Here is a 22,319-nt window from a genome sequence, read left to right as displayed (position 1 = left end):
TGGACTGGATGTTTGTAAACAACAACAAAGATAATTAACGAGGCACTTTTTGTGTTCACATTACTTCAACGATCCCGATCCTACAGTCTGTAGCATGGAACCAGACACATTCTGACGTCACTAGAGTCACCAGGCTATGCTCGAATATTTGCTGAGAATTCAGAAAGACCGTTCAGTATTATAGCCGCCCCCCCTAGACACACACACACCCACACCCACAACCCACAAACAATCTCTCGTCCCGAGGTATCTGTATGAATATGCCATGGTGAGTTTTTTAACCTTTTGTTTGGTTTTGTCAGTGACGTTGTCAATGACGTTGTCGTCCGTCCTCCCCCCCCCCCCCCCCCCTTTTCTCCCAGTGCCAGGTACAATTTATCTTGGGCAAATATTGCAAAATGTATAGAAATTTTTATAGAACGTATTTCAATGCAGTATATATATATATATATATATATATATATATATATATATATATATATATATATATATATATATATATATATATATATATATACGTGTAAGCTCCCAAGTGTTTAATACGATACCTTTAATGGTAAGGTGAGACGGATTACAGAGGTGTTTTAAAGGTGGGATTAGAGTGTGTGTGTGTGTGGGGGGGGGGGGGGGGGTAATGTGACAATAAGCGGAATAATCGGGTTTAAATGTGCGCGTGAGTTTGATTCTAAATATAGTAACCAAGTTCCGAACAAAGGGAGGACAAAGGTGAGTGGAAAGTATAATGAGGAGCCTACATTAATAAGTGGCCACCTGGTGTGGGGCCAGGGGCGGCTACACGTGATCAGGTGAGTGGCGCCACGCCCCCAGCTCCATTATGTCTTTGTTTGTGTTCTACACTTAAGAAAATATGTTAACCCTCAAAGATCTATCGAGATCAGCCTCTCGGGGGTTAAAGATTTACGTGGGAACAGATGGATTGTGGAAGTACTTTGATTAGCTCCCCCCCCCCCCCCTCTCTTAGTCAGCGGGCGATAACACGCATACTACGTGTTTCAAACACAAACTACATACCTGAAAACACATACACGTCGCAATAACACATAATACGTAACCAGTGTTTCTTTCAGATTTCTTTCTGAGACAGACTTAAGTTTACGGGGGGGGGGGGGGGGTGGTAGAGAGAGAGAATGGACACTTGTAAAAGTATATAAGATTTATTTGTTATATCTATATATATAATTCTCTTCTGGGAGCCGTTAGAAAACAAGCTGCAAGCGCGCCTTTGCAGTCCCCTCTCTTCCTCTCTATCGATACCACCACCCCCCCCCCCACCCCCTCACATGGTCTGGTGAGCTGTGTTCACGCTGTTTACATTTTACAATCATAGAGACGGGTTTGGTGACGGCTATTAGGGGCAGATAATTTAGTTTGAAACGATTTTAAACTTAGAGGAGGTAACTAAGAGGAGGCTGCTTTCACGTGGAGGGGGGGGGGGGGGGGTTGGTGTTTTTAAGCAAATATTTTCAGTGGCAGCATTGGTACTGTCGAATTCACAAATTATAAATTACTGAAAAGTAGAAAAAAAAAAACAACTAAACAGCGGCTTATGATACGCAGCGGGTCGGCTCGTTAATAAATATTTCGTTTTCGTTCGGGTACTCCACCCCCCCCCCCCTCCAATCCCCCGAAGAGATACCTGAAAGAAACACTTCATGGGATCCAAAACACAAATCATTCACCAAAGACAACAGCTCAAATGTTCCCATAAGCTATCGCAAGTCGCAGTACACGAATCACTTAAAAACTATCCAACAGCACTCACAATATAGGCCTACTACTAGCAAGACATCGAGTCACGAGCACAATCACAAACAACATGCCACAATACCCCCACACACATACACACATACACACAACATAGGCTTACAAATATATGCACAAACAACATGCCACAATACCCCCACACACATACACACATACACACAACATAGGCTTACAAATATATGCACAAACAACATGCCACAATACCCCCACACACATACACACATACACACAACATAGGCTTACAAATATATGCACAAACAACATGCCACAATACCCCCACACACATACACACATACACACAACATAGGCTTACAAATATATGCACAAACAACATGCCACAATACCCCCACACACATACACACATACACACAACATAGGCTTACAAATATATGCACAAACAACATGCCACAATACCCCCACACACATACACACATACACACAACATAGGCTTACAAATATATGCACAAACAACATGCCACAATACCCCCACACACATACACACATACACACAACATAGGCTTACAAATATATGCACAAACAACATGCCACAATACCCCCACACACATACATACACACAACATAGGCTTACAAATATATGCACAAACAACATGCCACAATACCCCCACACACATACATACACACAACATAGGCTTACAAATATATGCACAAACAACATGCCACAATACCCCCAACACACATACACACAACATAGGCCTACAAATATATGCACAAACAATGTAGGCCCCATCTCTAATAACCTCACATCCACACACAGTGTCACCCCTCTCCCCCCCCCCTTCCACACACAAACCCACACCTACAATGTTAATCTAACACGGACATAGCAGCCAGTGACTCAAATGTAAAAAAATTCAAATGATCACATCCCGCCCCCTCCACCAACCTCTGTGTGTGGGGCAGGGAGGGGGTATGATTCAATCAAACAAGGGCATGTTTTACACCTGTTGACCTGGCGTCTTTGTCTACCGTCTGCTGTAATCAGTTTTTTTTTCTATCATATAAACAACTTTATTTTCTTGCAAGCTCTTACTGAGGTTACCTGTCAGGTGTTATTTGTTTGTTTGTTGGTTTGTGGTACAGTCGTGTAACTCAATTTTTGATCCCCTTTTACAGGGGTTATTTCTTTCCATAGGAGTGCATTTCCGAAAACAACGCAAGAATGCCTAACTCTTAAATTAGATATAAATTTTTTAAAAATATTTCAACACTACACAATATAATAACAATAAAGAAAATATTTTAAAAGCTTGATAATAAAAAGCTTTTAAATGCTCTGAACTAGTCTGAACACAAGGAAATGAAGCGAACTTTCTCTCTTTAGTAACAACATTGGTAGCTAATGAAATCTCTAGCACGTTTTAGCCAACACAGTTTTTATTCAGTCTCAAGACAGAACGTTGGACAGCGGACAGCATTCCGGGATTTTGTCTCCACTGGTATTGTTGTTTAAAAATGATATCCCTAGCACTATATCCGCCCCTGGTATTGTTATTTAAAAATGATATCCCTAGCACTATATCCGCCCCTGGTATTGCTATTTAAAAATGATATCCCTAGCACTATATCCGCCCCTGGTATTGCTATTTAAAAATGATACCCCTAGCACTATATCCGCCCCTGGTATTGCTATTTAAAAATGATATCCCTAGCACTATATCCGCCCCTGGTATTGCTATTTAAAAATGATATCCCTAGCACTATATCCGCCCCTGGTATTGCTATTTAAAAATGATATCCCTAGCACTATATCCGCCCCTGGTATTGTTATTTAAAAATGATATCCCTAGCACTATATCCCACCCCGGGATCAGACAATCAACCATCCCTTACTGGGGTCGTTGTGTCACCACAGTTGATTTTTCTCATTATTTTCCGCCATCTCTGATTCTCGGTCCTCTGCTGCCCTAATTATTTCTGTAACGGTCAGTCCAGGTCTGTCCTTGATGTCCTCATTGACGTCATTTCCCTGCTCCCCTCCAAGGAAACATCAAAGAAAACAAACTAAATCCGATACTGTTCGAGCCTGATTTAGTTTTCACAAGACTATTAAGACCAACGCTGATGCATTTTTAAAAGTGGTTATCGACGTAGGATCTAATCTCCTGTAAGCAAGCAACATCTTCTGTTGTCGTCGTCCCCCCCCCCCCCATCCCTACGATGAGAACGCATTAATGGAGCACTTTAAAATATCTTTAATTAGTTCAGGCTTTCAAGTTTACAGATGGGGTGATGACGTCAGCGGCAGTCCTGTTTTAGCCTCCAGCTGCGCAGATAACCGTATCACTTCCTGTCCGGCTATGGATCTCTTCGCGTGGCTATTGGTGGTTAAAAATAGATTTATCTCCATTTTAAATTAACTTTCCGCCAGCCCTAGCCGTCAAGCAAAGACAATTGGGACCACTACATAACAAACAACAGTTCCGTAATGAAACTAGTTTCCTTGTTCAATTGTTGGAAGAAAAAAAACAACATGGACGTAATAAAAACCAATCATGAAACTTGTTTTCTTTTTCAATACACATGAAAGAAACCCACCCAACCTCGTCGAAACAGAAAATGACGTAATTTCGCGAATCTTACCAAGTGTTTCTATAGCCAGCCCACCCTATTGATTGCCTTGATATGCCGTAACGACGCCGATGTAAACAAAACAAATTGTTTTGTTGTGTTGTGAAACGTGGGGTATTGATTTATGGGGTGGCTGTCCTCTACCCTCGGCCTTGACACTCGCATCAGAGCGGCCCCACCCCCCTACACTCACGGCAACCAGGCAACGCCCCCTATGTTGCCATGTGCCACCAGAGGGCCTGGGATTGTGAAACTATTTTTTTTTTAAATCACGGCTTTTATATGTCCGCGTCACCGTTGACGCAGAAAGGCCAATTTTAAAAATGGTAAACAATTACCCTCCCCCCCCCCATGTCTAATTATTTCATTTCCTCAATGGTAAAATAAAAATAGACGTAGATCTATTTTATGTTCTTAGTTTACAAGTAAGCAAGTTTTTTTTCCGGAGAAAATAGCGTTATGTGTTTGCTTCGATTTGTTATGTCTTTAAGTCAGTGTATCTTATATAAAAGGATTTGTTTAATGAACACATTTTTTTTTGGGGGGGGGGGGGGGAATATTGCATCTAACAACCAAACACTTATCGCATTTTTTTCTTTTTGATAGCACCACATTCCCACATACATAACCAGCCTTCGTTATGGGCCAATTCAGAATAAACTTGTTTACAATCATCCAGCCTTACTCAAAACAATCTAACATAATTCAGAACATTCTAGAATTGTTCTCTATCCGCGGTATTGATAAACCACTGAAGCCTTAATTTTTAATTGCGCAACCCCGTAATAGCCCCAGCCCTTAAAGTTTATCAACAAACCATTAAAAACCATCCTAATTTGTTTTTCACAAATTAAAATTGAATTGGGTAAAACGGAGCAATTAGGTGGGCTGGCAGGGAGATAATCACGATCAAATCTGTAGGCCATTGGGGGATTGATTGGTCTGTACCGTAGCAGTACTGGCTTCGTCTGGTCTGAGTGGGTTGAATACAGTTAGTACATGTGTATGTGGTGGTGTCTGTATGGTGTTGTCTGTCTGGTAATGTATGTGGTGGTGTATGTATGGTGTTGTCTGCCTGGTAATGTTTGTGGTGGTGTCTGTATGGTGTTGTCGTTCTTCTAGTAAGTCTGTCTGCTGATGTATGTCTTGGTGTCTGTATGGTGTTGTCGTTCTTCTAGTACGTCTGTCTGCTGATGTGTGGTGCTTTCTGTCCGTTAGTGTAAAAGTTGCTGTCTGTGTAATATCACATTTAAGATGCCCTTTAGTATGTGTAGTACAGTCTATCTGCAAGTGTGTGTTTGTTGTTGGTGCGACCCGTGTGTGGTTGGTGCGACCCGTGTGTGACTAGTATGGTTGTGCGACCCGTGTGTGGTTGGTGCGACCCGTGTGTGGTTGGTGCGACCCGTGTGTGACTAGTGTGATATGTGCGAGCAGTGTGGTGCCGCCTGTCTGTCCGTACGTGTGTGTGGTTGATGCGACCAGTGTGGTTGTTGCGACCCGTGTTGTGTTGATGCGAGCAGTGTGGTTGATACGACATGTGTGGTGCCGCCTGTCCTATAGACAGTGTTCACAATGATGGTAGTCTACACAACAAAGCCGTATGTGACAAAAGCACATTATACCTCTAGGTAATCTATAAATCAACCATTGTATATCTGGCAGCTATCTCATGTTCTTATTAACACCGGATCTAATTTCCGGTAGGTCAGCGTATGACAACATAAAACGTGTACTACAATGAGCAGAATAACTTGTGGGCGGTGCCCACTTCTAAGTAGTAATTGTAAATCACACGCGCTTATCGTTCGTGGGACGCAACATTTTACGATCCACTATTGTTTATAAAATAACCCACTTTTGTCTAGAAAATAACCCACTTTTGTATATTTAAGACCCATTTTTGTTTATAAAATAACCCACTTTTGTCTATAAAATAACCCATTTTAGTATTTATAAGACCCACTTTTGTTTATAAAATAACCCCCTTTGTCTATAAAATAACCAACTTTGGTTTATAAAATAACCAACTTTTGTCTTTATAAGACCCACACATGTTGTTTCTACACCAGAAACCAGTCCATCATTCAACATATACCCGTTTATACCAGGACCATTTGATTACAGAAAATACCCTCATCTAACGCCCTTCCACCCCCCCCCCCTCCCCACACACACACACTCCTACAGATGTATCACGTGATCAATAGTTGAGTACCGACGCCCGCACCGTTGTTGTAGTTAACTACCGCAGCGTGAGGCGGCGTTTACGTCAAATTACACTAAAGCTCTAATTAGCCTAATTACACAGAGGGTAGCGAGGACGTTGTTATCGCAGGTAGTAACTGTAAGGAATTACATATCGCAGGTAGTAACTGTAAGGAATTACATATCGCAGGTAGTAACTGTAAGGAATTACATATCGCAGGTAGTAACTGTAAGGAATTAAATATCGCAGGTAGTAACTGTAAGGAATTACATATCGCAGGTAGTAACTGTAAGGAATTAAATATCGCAGGTAGTAACTGTAAGGAATTACATATCGCAGGTAGTAACTGTAAGGAATTAAATATCGCAGGTAGTAACTGTAAGGAATTACATATCGCAGGTAGTAACTGTAAGGAATTACATATCGCAGGTAGTAACTGTAAGGAATTACATATCGCAGGTAGTAACTGTAAGGAATTAATTACATATCGCAGGTAGTAACTGTAAGGAATTACATATCGCAGGTAGTAACTGTAAGGAATTACATATCGCAGGTAGTAACTGTAAGGAATTAAATATCGCAGGTAGTAACTGTAAGGAATTAAATATCGCAGGTAGTAACTGTAAGGAATTACATATCGCAGGTAGTAACTGTAAGGAATTACATATCGCAGGTAGTAACTGTAAGGAATTAAATATCGCAGGTAGTAACTGTAACGAATTACATATCGCAGGTAGTAACTGTAAGGAATTACATATCGCAGGTAGTAACTGTAAGGAATTAAATATCGCAGGTAGTAACTGTAACGAATTACATATCGCAGGTAGTAACTAAAAGGAATTACAGAACGTGTACATCCGGGTAATTCTTTCTTTGATGATGATTGTATAACGTAAATCTTATACGGTTCGCTTTGTGTATGGCTATGGTATAATTAATTAGGTGCGCTTAGTCTACTACAAACTTAATTAGGCAACGTATCTATCTCTCATTATATCATTCGACGACAAAGGGGACATTATAGTGTCACATAATACTATGATCCATCAAACGAGTACAATAAATTGGTTTTTACATGACGGGTCCTATTCAAAGCTTTAGACACGGTGTCCAATCTAGCCATTTCCCAACCTTCCACCATCATAAATGGCCCACCCAACCTAACATCAGAATTTCTATCAGGCATCGAAATGAAACTTAGATAATCTATATAAAATCTATATAATAAATATGTACTTTTAACAATGTCCGCCCCCCCCCCCCCGAAAATTTTAAGTGCCCCCCCCCCCGAGAAAAAAGTCTGGGAGAAACACTGCCTAACATCACACATCACTGTCCCACCCAAGCTAATATCACACATCACTGTCCTACCCATCCTACATACATTACAGTTCTAAAACCTACCACCACCCTACGTGGACGTCCACTAATGTTGTAGTCCTCTCACTACGTCCACCCCCACAGATGTACTGAGTCGTTATCTGTTTGAACCACTCATTAGGTGCCCCTACACACGATAGTGGCGACCGCACACTAAGTTTTGGACGTTTTAAATGTTGGCGAAGACTAGAAGAAAAATATCTATATATATAATTTTCTTCATGGAGACCATAGAAAGCACCACGCAGCTTAGCCACCACCCTCATCCCCACATGTCAGGTGAGCTGTGGTTCACCCCGAATGTTTACAATCGTAGAGCCGGGTTAGTGACGGCTTTTAGGGGCAGATAATTTAGTTTGAGACGATTTAAAACGAAGGGGAGGTAACCATTTCTGATTGATCTTTTCTTTGTCTGTAAACGGCTGCTTTCACTGGGCGGGGGTTGTGTTGAATTCACAAATTATGAATTGCTGATCGACAGAAAATAAAACAACTAGATGGCGGCGTATACTACGTCGCGGGTCAGCTCGTTTTTAATAATGCTGTAAATTATATAGTTGTGTAGTTTCCGTGAGTACAAACACTGAGGCGGGCAAACTGATTCACCAACACATTGCAGCTAGTCCTTTTTCTTGCTCCACGAAGGCCAACTCGACTACATCTTAGTTTTCTTTAACCTGGTCTGAGAGAAAGGCTCTCAAAAAACCACGTACCCAGACTGGCTAAAAATAAAACCCACAACACAAATCGTAACAGTGAAAGACAAATTTATTGAAGTAAAAATAAAAAAATAAATCTGTTGAAATCATCACAGCTGGCGATAGAAAAATAAACGACTAGATTATCAGCACTGCGCTACTCCGCAGGTAGGGGTTACAGTGTCATAGTTACTTTAGCACGATCATAGCTGGTCAGGCTCTTTCGTGTACAGCTCTAGCATTTCTAGCAAGGTACGGGGTCGAAGCTGGTCAAGCTATGTAACGCAGTTCAAGCTTATATGGAACATGGAACCCTTGATATTAATGCCTGGTGAGCCCGCATGTCTTTGCATATTGGTTAATCCGGCACCAGATTAAGTGCTAGATCTTATTTTGATTCTAATCCACTTTACATCAAGCAGAAATCACAGAAACTGGATAGGTTATTTATTACAGGACGTGGATAATAGGGATGGATGGTTTCTTGACATGGCTCCCTATAGGATAGGACGGCGCCCAGACACTGGCCTATTGGCTTTTCTATCTCTTTAAAACAGAGCTAGGAAAATACCTGTCAGTGCTCACATACGGCATCCAAACAGGTAAATTCCCTGTAAGTTCAAAGGTCAGGTGGTCTGACCGTCTAAGGGTCAAGGTCAGGTATTTTTGTTTAGATGAATCTGATCTCTGGGAGTGAGCACTCGCTCTGGAGTAACGCAGGTGCGTTCTCGTCTGAGAAAAGTGAGAGGAGGGACAACTGTTGGCTCTCTGTGGAGGACACCCACATGTAGTCGGTGCTGCTGATGGACGAGGGTGATGCCGAGGGCGACGTGTGGGCGGACGAGGGCCACTTCTGGGTGCTGCAGTAGTCTGAGACGGCGTGGAATGGAGAGTTCTGGATGGTGTATGGGGATCCTGAGGACAAACTGTCTGTTTTCAAGTTTTTGCTGGTGTAATGAGATTCAGGGATGAAAGAAAATCGAAGATGGGGATGGGTTTTATCCTGAGGGGACTGGGGGCTTGTCTGAGAGTCAACTGACTGTGGGGTGGGGAGGGAGATGGAATCAGCGGAGGCAAGGTCTTCAAGGTTGACAAAAGATTCAAAGTCCACAGACTCAGGTATTCTGTTGTCCGAGCTGACAGGTGATACGACAGGTGCTGAGTTGTTGTTGTTGATGTCTTTGTCGTGATCCGGGTCGTCATGTAACCATTTTAGGAACTCCACCGTTTCGGAATCCTCCGTGCACATGTCCGTTTCATCATCCGAGTGTGTGGAATTGTCCAAGTCGATGTGGAATGTTTCAGGGAGGTCTGTGAAAGACGTGTCAATGGTGAGCGGAGTCATGGGTTCGTGTGAGTAGAGCTGTAGGTTGACGCCCTTGTGGAGCGGGTTGCTGGACTTGACGGTGCTGGAGCAGGTCTGGACGATGTGCTGGCTGTGGGCCGTGGAGTAGACCACACAGGAGGTGGTCTCGGAGCAGGAACACGACCCCTTTTTGGTCGGGATCAGGTCAGAGGTGAAAGGTGAACTGTGGAGCGTGGGATGGGATGGTTCGGAGTTAGGGCTGACCAGGTGTGCCTGTACGTCAGGTGTCGGGGTGGGCGTCAACCCCAGCCGGTGGAGGAACTCTTCCTTGTTGTAGATGACGGTGTTGTGGGGCTGGGGCGCCTCGCCGTCCATATCGGCGCCGAAAAACGGTTGGACAGATTTGTCGATGGCGGAGTCGATGAAGTCCTGGAAACTGTCCTCCATGGTCATGTCGCTGCAGGGGTCAAGGTCGGCCAGGCTGAAGTCAATATTATCTGGAAGTGAGTAAAAAAAGAAAATCTCATTAGACATAATATATACATCACCAAACGTATTATTATTAAAAAGAAGAAGCTCGGAATAGTAAACGGATCAAAATCAGTTTCCGAAAAAAAAATATTTCAAGTAGGTCTACTTAAAACACTTGAACCGCAGGACAAATATAGGCTGCTGAAGGGGTGGTTGGGTTGCACTGGGGGGGGGGGGGGCAGAAGGGTAGCAGGGAAAAACCCCACCCACCACTTGAGTGATACTAGCACTCGCCTGACACGGCTACTCTTAACGAGGAAGTTTATCAAGTGTCGGCTGTTTTAGGTTCTTCTTCAAGTGTCGGCTGTATTAGGTTCTTCGTGAAAGTACTTTACTTTCGCATCCGTGTTTTTAATGGTGTAAACATTTACTAGAAATTTGTAACACGTACATAGTAAGATCCGGCTAAACATAGGCCTCATACAACTTAAACATTAGCGTAATAGTTGACCAGTTACATCTAGCCTTATCAGTTAAACTAGAAATCAAGTGAACTCAAAGGTTTAAAATAGGTTATGGCTGTTTTTTTTTTTTCTTCTAAATTTCGCTTTAATTTAATTTCTTTAAACAGCAGCCACGAACATCCCCTTTTGATTTTAATTAGGACGGTAAGGTAGAAATATGAATCACGTTTTTTTACCATAGCTACACGAGTGAAACTTTATCAGCCCAGGGACACTCGCGTCTAGTTACACGTCTCGCTAAAGCTCACTATCTGCCTCTGCTGATGAAACCACGTGTCACGCCACACACAACTCCCGTCTGCGTGTACCACGTGTTGCGGGTTAGTGACACGTGTGATCACCGCGGCGTCTGACGATTGCATCACGTCATTTGAATAGTGCGCCGGGCCCGGGATAGCGATCGGATGCATCCATCTGTTGCAGGGGGATTTGAATGCGACATCGTGTGTAAAACCCGAGGATGTTATGTAACCATAATACCGTAGAATTTCGAGAATGAACAAAAAGCTGCTGCTACATATATTTAATTACATAGCCCCCCCCCCCTTATCGAACGAATGTAATTTAACATCTACCTCACAAGACTACTTGTAGTTATTAATTTGATAATATAGCCTAGTCGAATTCTACATGACCCATCTTTAGTAGTCCTATACAAATAGGCTTTGGTCATTAAACCCCCTCCTCCCCAAATAAAAAATACACTAAAAGTATTAAGTTTACAATTATGTGGGTATTCGCCAACATATGCAGGACCGAGAAGAAATGATACGATAACATTGGAGACCGAAGCGATAATTTAATCAGCGTGAGCTAGGACATCGGCAGTCGGTGTGAGAGAGAGATGCTTTTAGTGCCCAGATAGTCCTATCATCAAACCAAAAGATAGCGGCCGTCATTGGGAAGATAAAAGACCCGCGGGCCGACGAACATGAGATTACCATAGTCCCACTTTGATAAGGTTTAGAGGCGGGTAACCGCAGAGTACCACTACCCTACTTTAGGCCTGGTGTTACTTCCTAAGCGTACCCCCCCCCCACCCCACCTTCTAATCATGATGATCTCCCCACACGTCCCGGTATCTCACAAAATATGATCCCGTACGGCGGGCCACTCTACCTCAACGTTCCGGTATCTCACAAAATATGATCCCGTACGGCGGGCCACTCTACCCCAACGGTCCGGTATTATCTCCGCTAATTGCGCTAAGTCTGATACCGCCACCGCCCACCCGGCTATCGCGTGTAAAACGTGGCAAGACAAATTTTAAATTTAAACGGAAACCGCCAAATTTTTGAAAGACGGGAATGCTATCTATGTCTTAAGTTAGTTTCTTAAGAAATTTAAAACATTTCCATATAAGGTTGTTCTTCCACTAGCATATCCGTCAGGGGTGTGGTTAAGGTAGGGTTAGGGCGCTAACGTTTAAGGTAGCGTTACTAGTTTTAAAAAATTGATTGCGTGAAAATACTGGCGTTAAAACGTCCTACCGCTAAAACCCTTTAATGATTTAATCAAGATTAAGTTAAATCTATTTTAATCTGGTCCGACATAATCTTTACAAGTTCACTGAAATCAAAATAACACAATAACCTGCAGTGAACATTTAGTATCATATAGAGTCTAGATCTAGATCTAGATCTATCTGCCGCACCTGAAATACCACATTACAAGCCCTTTACTTCTATCGCGAGTACTAGCCTAGACTCGATCGAGATGTTCGAATAAACCCGTACGGCCAATAGTAGATCTAGATCTAATAGATTTCGATGTTTCGATATGAATTCGGGAAAATAGCCGTTTTCGGTTGACTTGTATTAACGGTGATGTGTCTACCGCAGGTTCAAGCTTTGAATCGACGAAAGAAAGTTATAATTTTTGGTTGGAAATAAATGATCACTTAAGAAAATACATGTAGGAAAAGTTACAGAAAAAGTAACACTAACAGCCATAGGGCTAATGACTTACTAGATTTCTAGAATGAAAATTAGATGCAGATCTAGATCTCAAGATAAATCTAGATCTACCCCTAAAATCCCCGAAAATCTTTAAAAAAAGGTTTACCTAAATCCTGCAGGAAATCCGAGCCCGTCATGTTATCGTCTGCTAAATTTCCGAAATCTGCGGCGCTGCTGAGCATTGCATCACCCACACAATTGCTCTCATCGTCTGCTGGCGACAATTTCTCGGCCACATCTGACCTTGACTGACACGTCACCTGGGCCGGTTTGATGACGTAATCGTGGTCAGAATGAATGACCGACAGCCCTATGGAGTAGGTCGACGGCGACAGGGGACCGAAGGAGGGTTTGAAGGAGGATGGAGATAACGATCCGATGACGGAGAGCTTGGACGACGACAGGTAACAGCTAGATCCGGTGGTCATGATGTTGTCCAGGTAATCATAGAATGAGTTCACCCCAGGCGGTGCCATTAGGATTTATTCCAGTATCAGATTTTAACTTTTAACGATCCGTCGTGTTAATGTTTGTATTCGTACTCATCACTTTAACAAACTCAGGTTAATTTTCTTTTTTTAGTATAAAATCCAACGTGAATAAATATCCAAGTGAATTTAAATCCAAAGTTTTATTACGTTAATCCGTGAGTTCACACAAAAAGCCACGCTCAATGTTTCTTTGCTGAGTGAGAAATGTAAACAATCCAGCGACACAGGATGAAATGAGAAGTTCGCGTTGACTACAGCGTAGGAATACACGGCCAAGTCAGTTGAAACGCGCGCTCCGACCGAGGCATGCACTTCACTTTTATACCGCGCGCTATCTCGCCTGGCGCAATCACAAGGTGAACGGGTTACACGCCGTTCCCTCCCCTTTACTCCGCAGCCCGCCGCGTCACTTTTTCTCCCTACCCCCTCGCTTTTTTTCTCCTTGCGGTTTTGCATACCGTTGCTACTACGTCTGGCGAATAGCCAATGAAATGGTTTGTCTATAATTAGAACACGTGGACTTCTAGTAAAACAGCGTAGAAAAACACGCGCTGTGACGTTTCAGGACATGCCCCGTGTACCCCGGCCCAGAATGTGTATGGAGATCGACTGCGTATTTTATTTATCTAAGTCTTGAATTAACCCATGAATAGAATACTTGAATAACTACGGTCGTATCTAAAAAGGCCATAGGACAATAGTCACAAGGGTCACATTGAGATGAATCAAACACAGTCTGCCACGTCGCTGGTCCAGTCACTAACTTACGTCATTTTTTTTTCTTCACAATTTACATTAGGGGGTCGTCTCAAGCGGTCGTTTTACAATTTTTTAAAATTTAAATACGTTCATGATTTCACCGCCCTGTGTAGTCAGTATAGCCTAATAAAAAAAATATTTTCTAAAGGCCTCTGAAACCAATACGCAAATTTGAAGCGTAGGGTGTTGTATGTAATTGCCGGGTTAGGAATGTCACTTGGTGGGCTGGGTGTGGGTTGTAAAGATCTTTAAACGTACTCGGGGGGGGGGGGTGATTTTAATATTTTGAGTTAGGCGCAAGTCCTAACTGTAACTTTAACAAAACCTAGACTAAGTTCAGATGTATTCGTAAATTGTAAACAATTTTATCTTTAACTCTAAACCTGACCCCAACATGATCAAAGAAGAAGTGGGTGCGGCAAATCAATGACCGTTAAAAAGTTTTAATTGAAGTAACAATGACGTGTTTTTACATTCTTTCCCGCCCAGTCCGATCTAGAGGGCGGTCAATGGGAACTACGCAAAAGGTTTCTCCTTCCCGTGACTCGTGTTGAATCCACGTGGAGCCCTGTTAGCGAGGCTCGACCCACGAGGGAAAATAGGTAGTGACTTGGATCTTTGCCAAACTGCTTTAGAATTGATTTAGCATACATTGTAAGCTATTTTGATATTTCTAACCGCAGTCGCCAGCCGTAAACATCTCCCTAAAATGTTTACTTGAACCTTGTAAATGCTAAAATGTTTATCATTTTAAAAAGCTAAAATGTTTATTTGACATTTGTAAATGTAAAAATGTTTACATATATTTTTAAAATGCTAAAATGTTTATTTTTCATTTTAAAAGGCGAAGTGTTTATTGTTGGCAAATGTAAACAAAAAAAAGGTATAACTTGCATCTATGTAGAGGGGATGTATCTACTATACAAATTCATGTTTTAACTTTGTTCACTTCATACAAAGAAAATACCACTTTAAAAAAAATTCAATATTCAATTGACCAACTCGTGTGACAGCGGACGAGTCGTGACGAGGGTGAAACGGGTAGCGTGACGCGGGACTAGACTAGCGCGTTCTCCAGCTGTTGCGCATGACCAGACGCGTAAACAGAGTCGCGGGGTCCGTGGCAACAAGCTATGTCAACAGACGCCAAGAAAGACGGTCAATAGACTGGGGGGAGGGGAGGAGGGGGGAGCCGTGAATGGCTTACCATTTTATTTCAATTTATGTATACCCGAACAAGACGTATCCAAGCAAACAGAAAACTATTTTTGAGCCAGAATAATTTTATTCAAAGGTTCAAAACCTGTTTTGAATTCACCTTTACGCGCCCTCAACTGACAATAACTTATATATATATATATATATATATATATATATATATATATATATATATATATATATATATATATATATATATATATATATATATATATATATATATACAGTGGCGTAGCGAGGTCGGGTATCACCCGGTGCGGCACTTACTGGTGTCACCCCCCAGAGGCGTAGAAACCCTTCCCGGGGACGAACTTTCAAATTTTCGATTTGCACCCCGCCCTCAAACTTTCGATTTGCAGTCCCCCCCCCCCCCCTCAAGTTTTTTCTCTATATATTTTACTATTTTTTGCCTTGGTGTCATTCCCCCCCCCCCCCCCCCTAAATGGTGTCACCCGGTTCGGTCCGCACCCCCCTCGCTACGCCTCTGCATACATATATACTTGTTCGAGTCTCAGTGAGGCTATACTACAGAAGTGCATACCACACCTAGCCCTAATTACCTATAAGCCTGTCATCAGTGATGTTGTGTCCGATCCTTGCCCTGATACCCCGGCATGTTCTAAGCTGTCATGTTATTGTTAGACCCCGCCCCGTGTTTGTATGCCATCACAATGTCACCTCTTCACACATCACCCCCGTCATTCACTGATTCATCACTTCCAGGTGACGCGATAGTGACGTCTGCTGGAGTAGACAGTGAATGCCCTTTGGTGACTCAATTACCTCAGCCGCCTTTATTTCCGGTATTTTGATCTCAGACGACCATCGTCTGCTATCATTCCCAGCGTGTTGACACTAATGTCGTCACAGACACCTCTTGTGTTGAGGTCAACAGTTGATTAGCCCCGGGTCAAATACCCGGCAAGTGGCCGTTGGTCAAGCGACCAACTAAGGGCCTGGGTCGTTTGATGTTGACGTAAGCCCCGGGTTATTTTGGGCTGCCCGCCAACTCAAGCACGTGTTTTTTACAAGCTGTAAAAAGATTTGGGGGGTACAACAGATGACGTCATGCTAAAGACGTGACGTCAGGTGATGAAACGACGTCATCTTGGTGACGTATTGTGAGTTATTCAGCACACATTTTACTCTACCTCTGCCTTTTTAACTTTTTTTGAAAGATTTTTCTTAGGTCACAATGTTTATGGGTGGGGTGCGTAGATTTGAGGTCAAATCTATTAACACAAGTTTTACCGTTTTAAAATGAACCGATTTCTTTCAAACTTTTCAGAGCAATTCATTTCCGATGACAACGCGAGAATATGTCATATTTTAATGTGATGCAAAATAAAATAACATGATTTTTGGAGTGAACTCGAGACTTTTGAGTCAGATGTTGAGTGCTGTATTGCTCAGATGGTTGTTACACAATAAAAACTCCCGCGTTATGTGTGGCTCAAGTTCACGTAACGGTTTGTTACCAGATGTCTATCTACGTGGGGAGATGAGTGGTGGTCGTTCTTCTCCTCCCTGCAGGGCACGTGACCATATGTGACGTAACATGAGCCCTTTGTCTGACGATCGAAGACCATCAGTAGTGTTACCTGACAATAGAATTAGTAGTGGAATGGGTTTGTCTGGAAGAGGCGTAGCGACCCATTCCGGCGCCCGGGGTGAACTTTCAACTTTGTGTCCCCTCCATTCTCATGTGTATAGCTATTCATATTGGCATTAGCAAATAACTCCCCACCCACCCACCCCCCCCACCCCCAGTGTCTTGGGCGCTTTTTACCAGTCACTGTCCGTTAATGTTTTTGTAAAAGTCAGACATTTGATATAGAAAACAGTTAAATAAGCCCGTAAAAAACCGAGTAATGGTATATTTTTCTTAGCTTCGACTGTGTATAATTTAGCAATGCAGCTCTAAAAGAGCTTTTCAATTTATTTTTCTATCCCGTTCGGCGCCCCCCCCCCCCTATAGGTCGTCGCCCGGGGCGGCCGCCCCACCCGCTCTTCTCTAGCTACACCTCTGTGGTGTGGTGGTGGTGGAGGGGGGGGATTGTGTGCTGATGTTACCTACATGCGGGACAAATTACTATTCTACTCTTTGCCTCACACACACATATTTACACACACACACACACAAACATATAGACAGACAGATAATGATAACAGTACGCGTAGAGCATTTTTTAAATGGGAACTTTGATAAAGTAATGAACCATCCTCCGTGATAAGTGGTAGTTGAATAGCTTCCTTCAGATAATGGAACACCTTCCTTCAGATAATGGAACACCTTCCTTCAGAAAATGGAACACCTTCCTTCAGATAATGGAACACCTTCATCATTCAGATAATGGAACACCTTCCTTCAGATAATGGAACACCTTCCTTGTTCTCAGGTAAGTGCCCTGATGGCATCACGTGACTGGCTCTCTGCTCCCACGTGCCGTTAGGTAATCGACCTTCTTGTTTCTGCCAGGTAATTTCAACCCACGTGATACCCGTCTGTGATCATCCCTTGGCATCTGACTCACTGCACGCCTGCACTATCGCGATGCAGGCGTTAGTCTTGTCGTCTGCTCGAGTTAGCTAGCAGCTGAGTACACCGTGTTTTAGTAGTTTCTTGTTTACAAGTTAGAGAGACGGAGGGGTAGTAGTTCTTGCACGTTATACGATGGAAATTATAGGACTATCTCGCTAAGTATTGAACAGGGGATTGAGAAAAGACGGAGGTTGTGATTAGGTTTAGAGCTAGGTTTAAGATAGTGGATCGCGAAAAGATTAAGGTTATGATTAAGTTTAGGACGATGTGTTTAGATTGGGCTGGGGTAATGACAAGTAAAGGCTTAGGTTAGTCATGGGAATAGAGGATATGACGTAGACACAGACGCCAACGCACGTATCCTAGGTTACTAGTATTCAAAACTCGAGATATGTAAAGTGCATCATAAGATAGGGAGAAGGGGATTGGGGTTGGTATCCTAGGTTACAGTATTCAAAACTCAATTAGTACGAAGAGTGCCAAATGGGATGGAGCGGTGGGGGTTGGGGAGGGGGTGGGTGGGAGTGGTGCGGATAGTAACATAAATACAAACAGATTTTAATTGTAACCGTATTGGGTGGGAGGGGTGCGTTCTGTAAGAGTTTACGCCACACTCAAAGCTTAAAATATTGTGGAGCTAATATATAGACAAACTAGTACATGTAAACTCATAAGCAACTGAAATAAAGACAGTACCTGCCAACTTAAAAGAGGACACCCCCCCCTCCAATCCTAGCCATTGTTGAAATAAATTAAACAGAAAATATACTTTGTCACTTTCACCAGGTGAATCTCAGTACGATAAAACTATTGGCACCGTTATTACCTGTATCCAAAGTGACCTCCCTACTGCACACCTGGACACAGGTAACGTGCCCTCTGGCGATGCATGTTGACGCCACCGTTCACCCCTACACCACGGCTGACCTCAACCTTTTACCGCGACCTCTACTCAAACGACCTACCGTATCCCCCCCCCCCCCCCCCCATTACCTGCGCCACGCTGTCATGCACCGCTTCTCACCTGGAATAATTGGCTGCTTATTCTAAGACCGCCATAACGATGACCTGCTTTACTCTTTAAACATAGCCCTATACAATTTTTTCCCCAACATTTAGAGGGTCTTACATTTATAACGGCCACACAAAAAAGGTTAATTTTAAAGGGATTACATTATTTATGTGGAACGAACTCATAGCTATTCATATGCCTGTTTTTATATGTGTCAGTATATTGATGTTAAATTTAACATGGTGACGTCCACAGGGATCCAACACCCCCGCCCCCCTCCCCCCCCCCAGCCTTCATCCTCCTGTTGGATGACCCCCTTATGTAGTAGAGAAGAGTAATGTCCACCGTGTATTTTGATGATCACATTATCCCTTCAATTACTGAGGAAAAGAATCAGGTAAAATCTACTTCATCTGTCTTGTTTGACCATCAGGCCCAAAAGAATACAACTTTTACCTTCTCCAAAAGAATACAACTTTTAACCTTCTCGTTCTATATGCCTACTCCATCTTGATATAATATTATTATGCAACTACACCTCAATTCTTAATGACATTCTTTCAGACCGAACTCCCCCTTCCCCCGCGGCTATATGGGGTAATTTACCCCCACCCCCACCCCCTCTCCGAACCACCCTTATATAAGGATTCGTCTCTTATGTAATAGCTTTCGTATTATTTATTTTCCCCACCAGAATTTGTAAGGATGCCTAAATATAGTCCTGTACACGTTTTCGTTGATAATTTATCCTAGAGAATCTAACAGTTATATAACAATTATTTTTCAGAGTATCAGTAAAAACAAAAAAAATCCAAACACTTGATTGGTCGTAATAAATCTGTTGACAAACGTGTAAACACCAAATTGGAGCGCATAATTTAAAGTGCTTGTATTGATCGGCCCGCTGAATGAAGGACGAGACAGGATGACGAAACTAAAATGACCTTGTTTTTCCCCACCATCCCGTTCAGAGCCGGTTTCGTTTTGTGATGTCGCTTTAAAAGGGGGAAAAAAATTCCTTTATTTACGTTTGTGAAATTTGAACAGGAAAGGAGGGCGGGGCTAAGGTTGTCACGCGAGATTGTGACGTGGCGGTACAGCCGCGGCGGGATTTCCCGCCGCGTATTGATACACAAAAACCCGTGACGTGGCGGGTCATACGAATAAGTAATGAGTGGCGCGGGTCACATGGCGGTGACTCATTGGGGTCTATAAATAACGTCAGCCTAGTGTTGTCAGGTGATTGCTTTTTAAAAAAAAAAAGTAGGCCATTTTTTTTAAAAATATATAAAAACTATATATTCTTGCTGTAGACTGCTAAGCCCCTAGCACCGTGGGAAAACAGAAAAGCTAGGGGCAGACAAAACAATCAATATTTCTGTCTATATAATGACATTAACGTAGGGTGGAGGGTTTTTTTAAATAACAAAATTCCGCCTCCCCCCCCCTTCCCTAATGATTTTATTATGTATTTTAATCCGCGCTTAACCCTTTCTCACCCACCCTTCCACTTATTTCTTTCATCGGTTGTCAACAGCTTATATAAGGTTCTCAAACGAGTTTACATTTCTCTTGGGGAATATGATGTTCAGCTACAGTTGAAAATAAAATTTATATTAATGTTTTGTAATAATTTATCTAACAATAAGAATGTAAGCTGCTGATTTGATTATCTTGTATGTGGGTTGGGGAAACAGGATTACTTTTTAAAGAAAAAAAAATAAGCACTTAAATGTACAAGTATTTAAATCACTAATGCGTTTTTAATGGTCAAAGTTGAATCATTGAATGTGGGGAAACCTTGATTTTGAGTTAAATTAAGTGAGGTATATGTATGCTCACGTTATAAGAATTGTACATATGTCTGGTATGATTTTTTCGTAATTAGAAGTTTTAAACACTGCTGATATCATATTAAATATAACATTTAATATAATAGGTCCAGCACCTACCACGTTTTTGAGAATCATTGATCTCATGCTTAATATTTGAGGGTCTGTAAACAAAACGATTTGTGAACCGCTGATTTGCTAATCACGTTTGTGCACCATGGGCTGCGACCATTGTTTGGAGAAAGCTGGGTCATGTAGAGCTAAGTTGGCGGGTCACCAAAAACTTGTTGCCATGGTAGGCAGAGACTATGTGTGAGTATGTGTGTGTGTGGGGGGGGGGGGGGGGGGGGAGGGCGGGGGCACCAAAAACTTGTTGCCATGGTAGGCAACGACTATGGTGTATGGGGGGGGGGGGGGGTCACCAAAAACTTGTTGCCATGGTAGGCAACGACCTATGTGTGAGTATGGGGGGGGGGGGGGGGGTCACCAAAAAAACTTGTTGCCATGGTAGGCAACGACTATGTGTGAGTATGGGGGGGGGGGCGGGGTCACCAAAAACTTGTTGCCATGGTAGGCAACGACTATGTGTGAGTATGGGGGGGGGGGGGGGCGGGTCACCAAAAACTTGTTTGCCCATGGTAGGCAACGACTATGTGTATGGGGGGGGGGGGGCGGGGTCACCAAAAACTTGTTGCCATGGTAGGCAACGACCTATGTGTGAGTATGGGGGGGGGGGGGGTCACCAAAAACTTGTTGCCATGGTAGGCAACGACTATGTGTGAGTATGGGGGGGGGGGGCGGGTTACCAAAAACTTGTTGCCATGGTAGGCAACGACTATGTGTGAGTATGGGGGGGGGGGGGGGGCGGGTTACCAAAAAACTTGTTGCCATGGTAGGCAACGACTATGTGTGAGTATGGGGGGGGGGGGGGGGGGGGGGGGGGGGGGGGGGGGCGGGTTACCAAAAACTTGTTGCCATGGTAGGCAACGACTATGGTGTTATGGGGGGGGGGGGGGGTCACCAAAAACTTGTTGCCATGGTAGGCAAACGACTATGTGTGAGTATGGGGGGGGGGGGGGGGGGGTCACCAAAAACTAGTTGTATCGTTACCTTGGTTCGCAACGACTATGTATGAGGGGGTGGGGGTGGGGGGGGGGGGGGGGGTCACCAAAAAACTTGGTGTATTGTAACAATGGTGGGCAGAGACTATGTGTAAGTGTGTGTGTGTGGGGGGGTCACCAAACACTTGGTGTATTGTAAATTATGGTGGGCAGAGACTATGTGTGAGTGGGGGGGTGGGGGGGGGGGGTCACCAAACACTTGGTGTATTGTAATTATGGTGTGCAACGACTATGTGTGTGTGGGGGGTGGGGGGTGTCACCAGATTGTTGGTGCATTGTTGATATAGTATACAAGAACTACGGACGTGCGAGCATGGGTCTGTGTGTGTGTATGTGTGTGTGTGTGTGTGTGGTGTAACGACGTGTAATATAAATATTGGTGTTTTGACAATTTAAAAAAAAGAAACTATCTATGTGCGGACATTGT

The 22,319-nt window shown here is 43.1% G+C and overlaps 1 protein-coding gene across 1 annotated transcript; it reads right to left on the bottom strand.

The window, feature by feature from the left end:
- Window positions 1–8,710: 8,710 nt before the first annotated feature.
- On the bottom strand, window positions 8,711–13,745 carry LOC131933345 (uncharacterized). Its single transcript, XM_059290127.1, has 2 exons — window positions 13,024–13,745; window positions 8,711–10,461 (listed from the first exon to the last, which is right to left on the bottom strand). Exons 1-2 carry the CDS (start codon window positions 13,391–13,393, stop codon window positions 9,329–9,331), a joined length of 1,503 nt encoding a protein of 500 aa, XP_059146110.1. The 5' UTR covers window positions 13,394–13,745; the 3' UTR covers window positions 8,711–9,328.
- Between the last annotated feature and the right edge of the window lie 8,574 nt (window positions 13,746–22,319).

This window comes from Physella acuta, unplaced genomic scaffold (genome assembly GCF_028476545.2).
Source record: "Physella acuta isolate Inbredline_101_S28 unplaced genomic scaffold, ASM2847654v3 ptg002467l, whole genome shotgun sequence".
NCBI lineage: Eukaryota > Metazoa > Mollusca > Gastropoda > Physidae > Physella > Physella acuta.
Note: the sequence above shows the minus strand (reverse complement) of the source record. Positions and strands in the feature narration are given on the sequence as shown.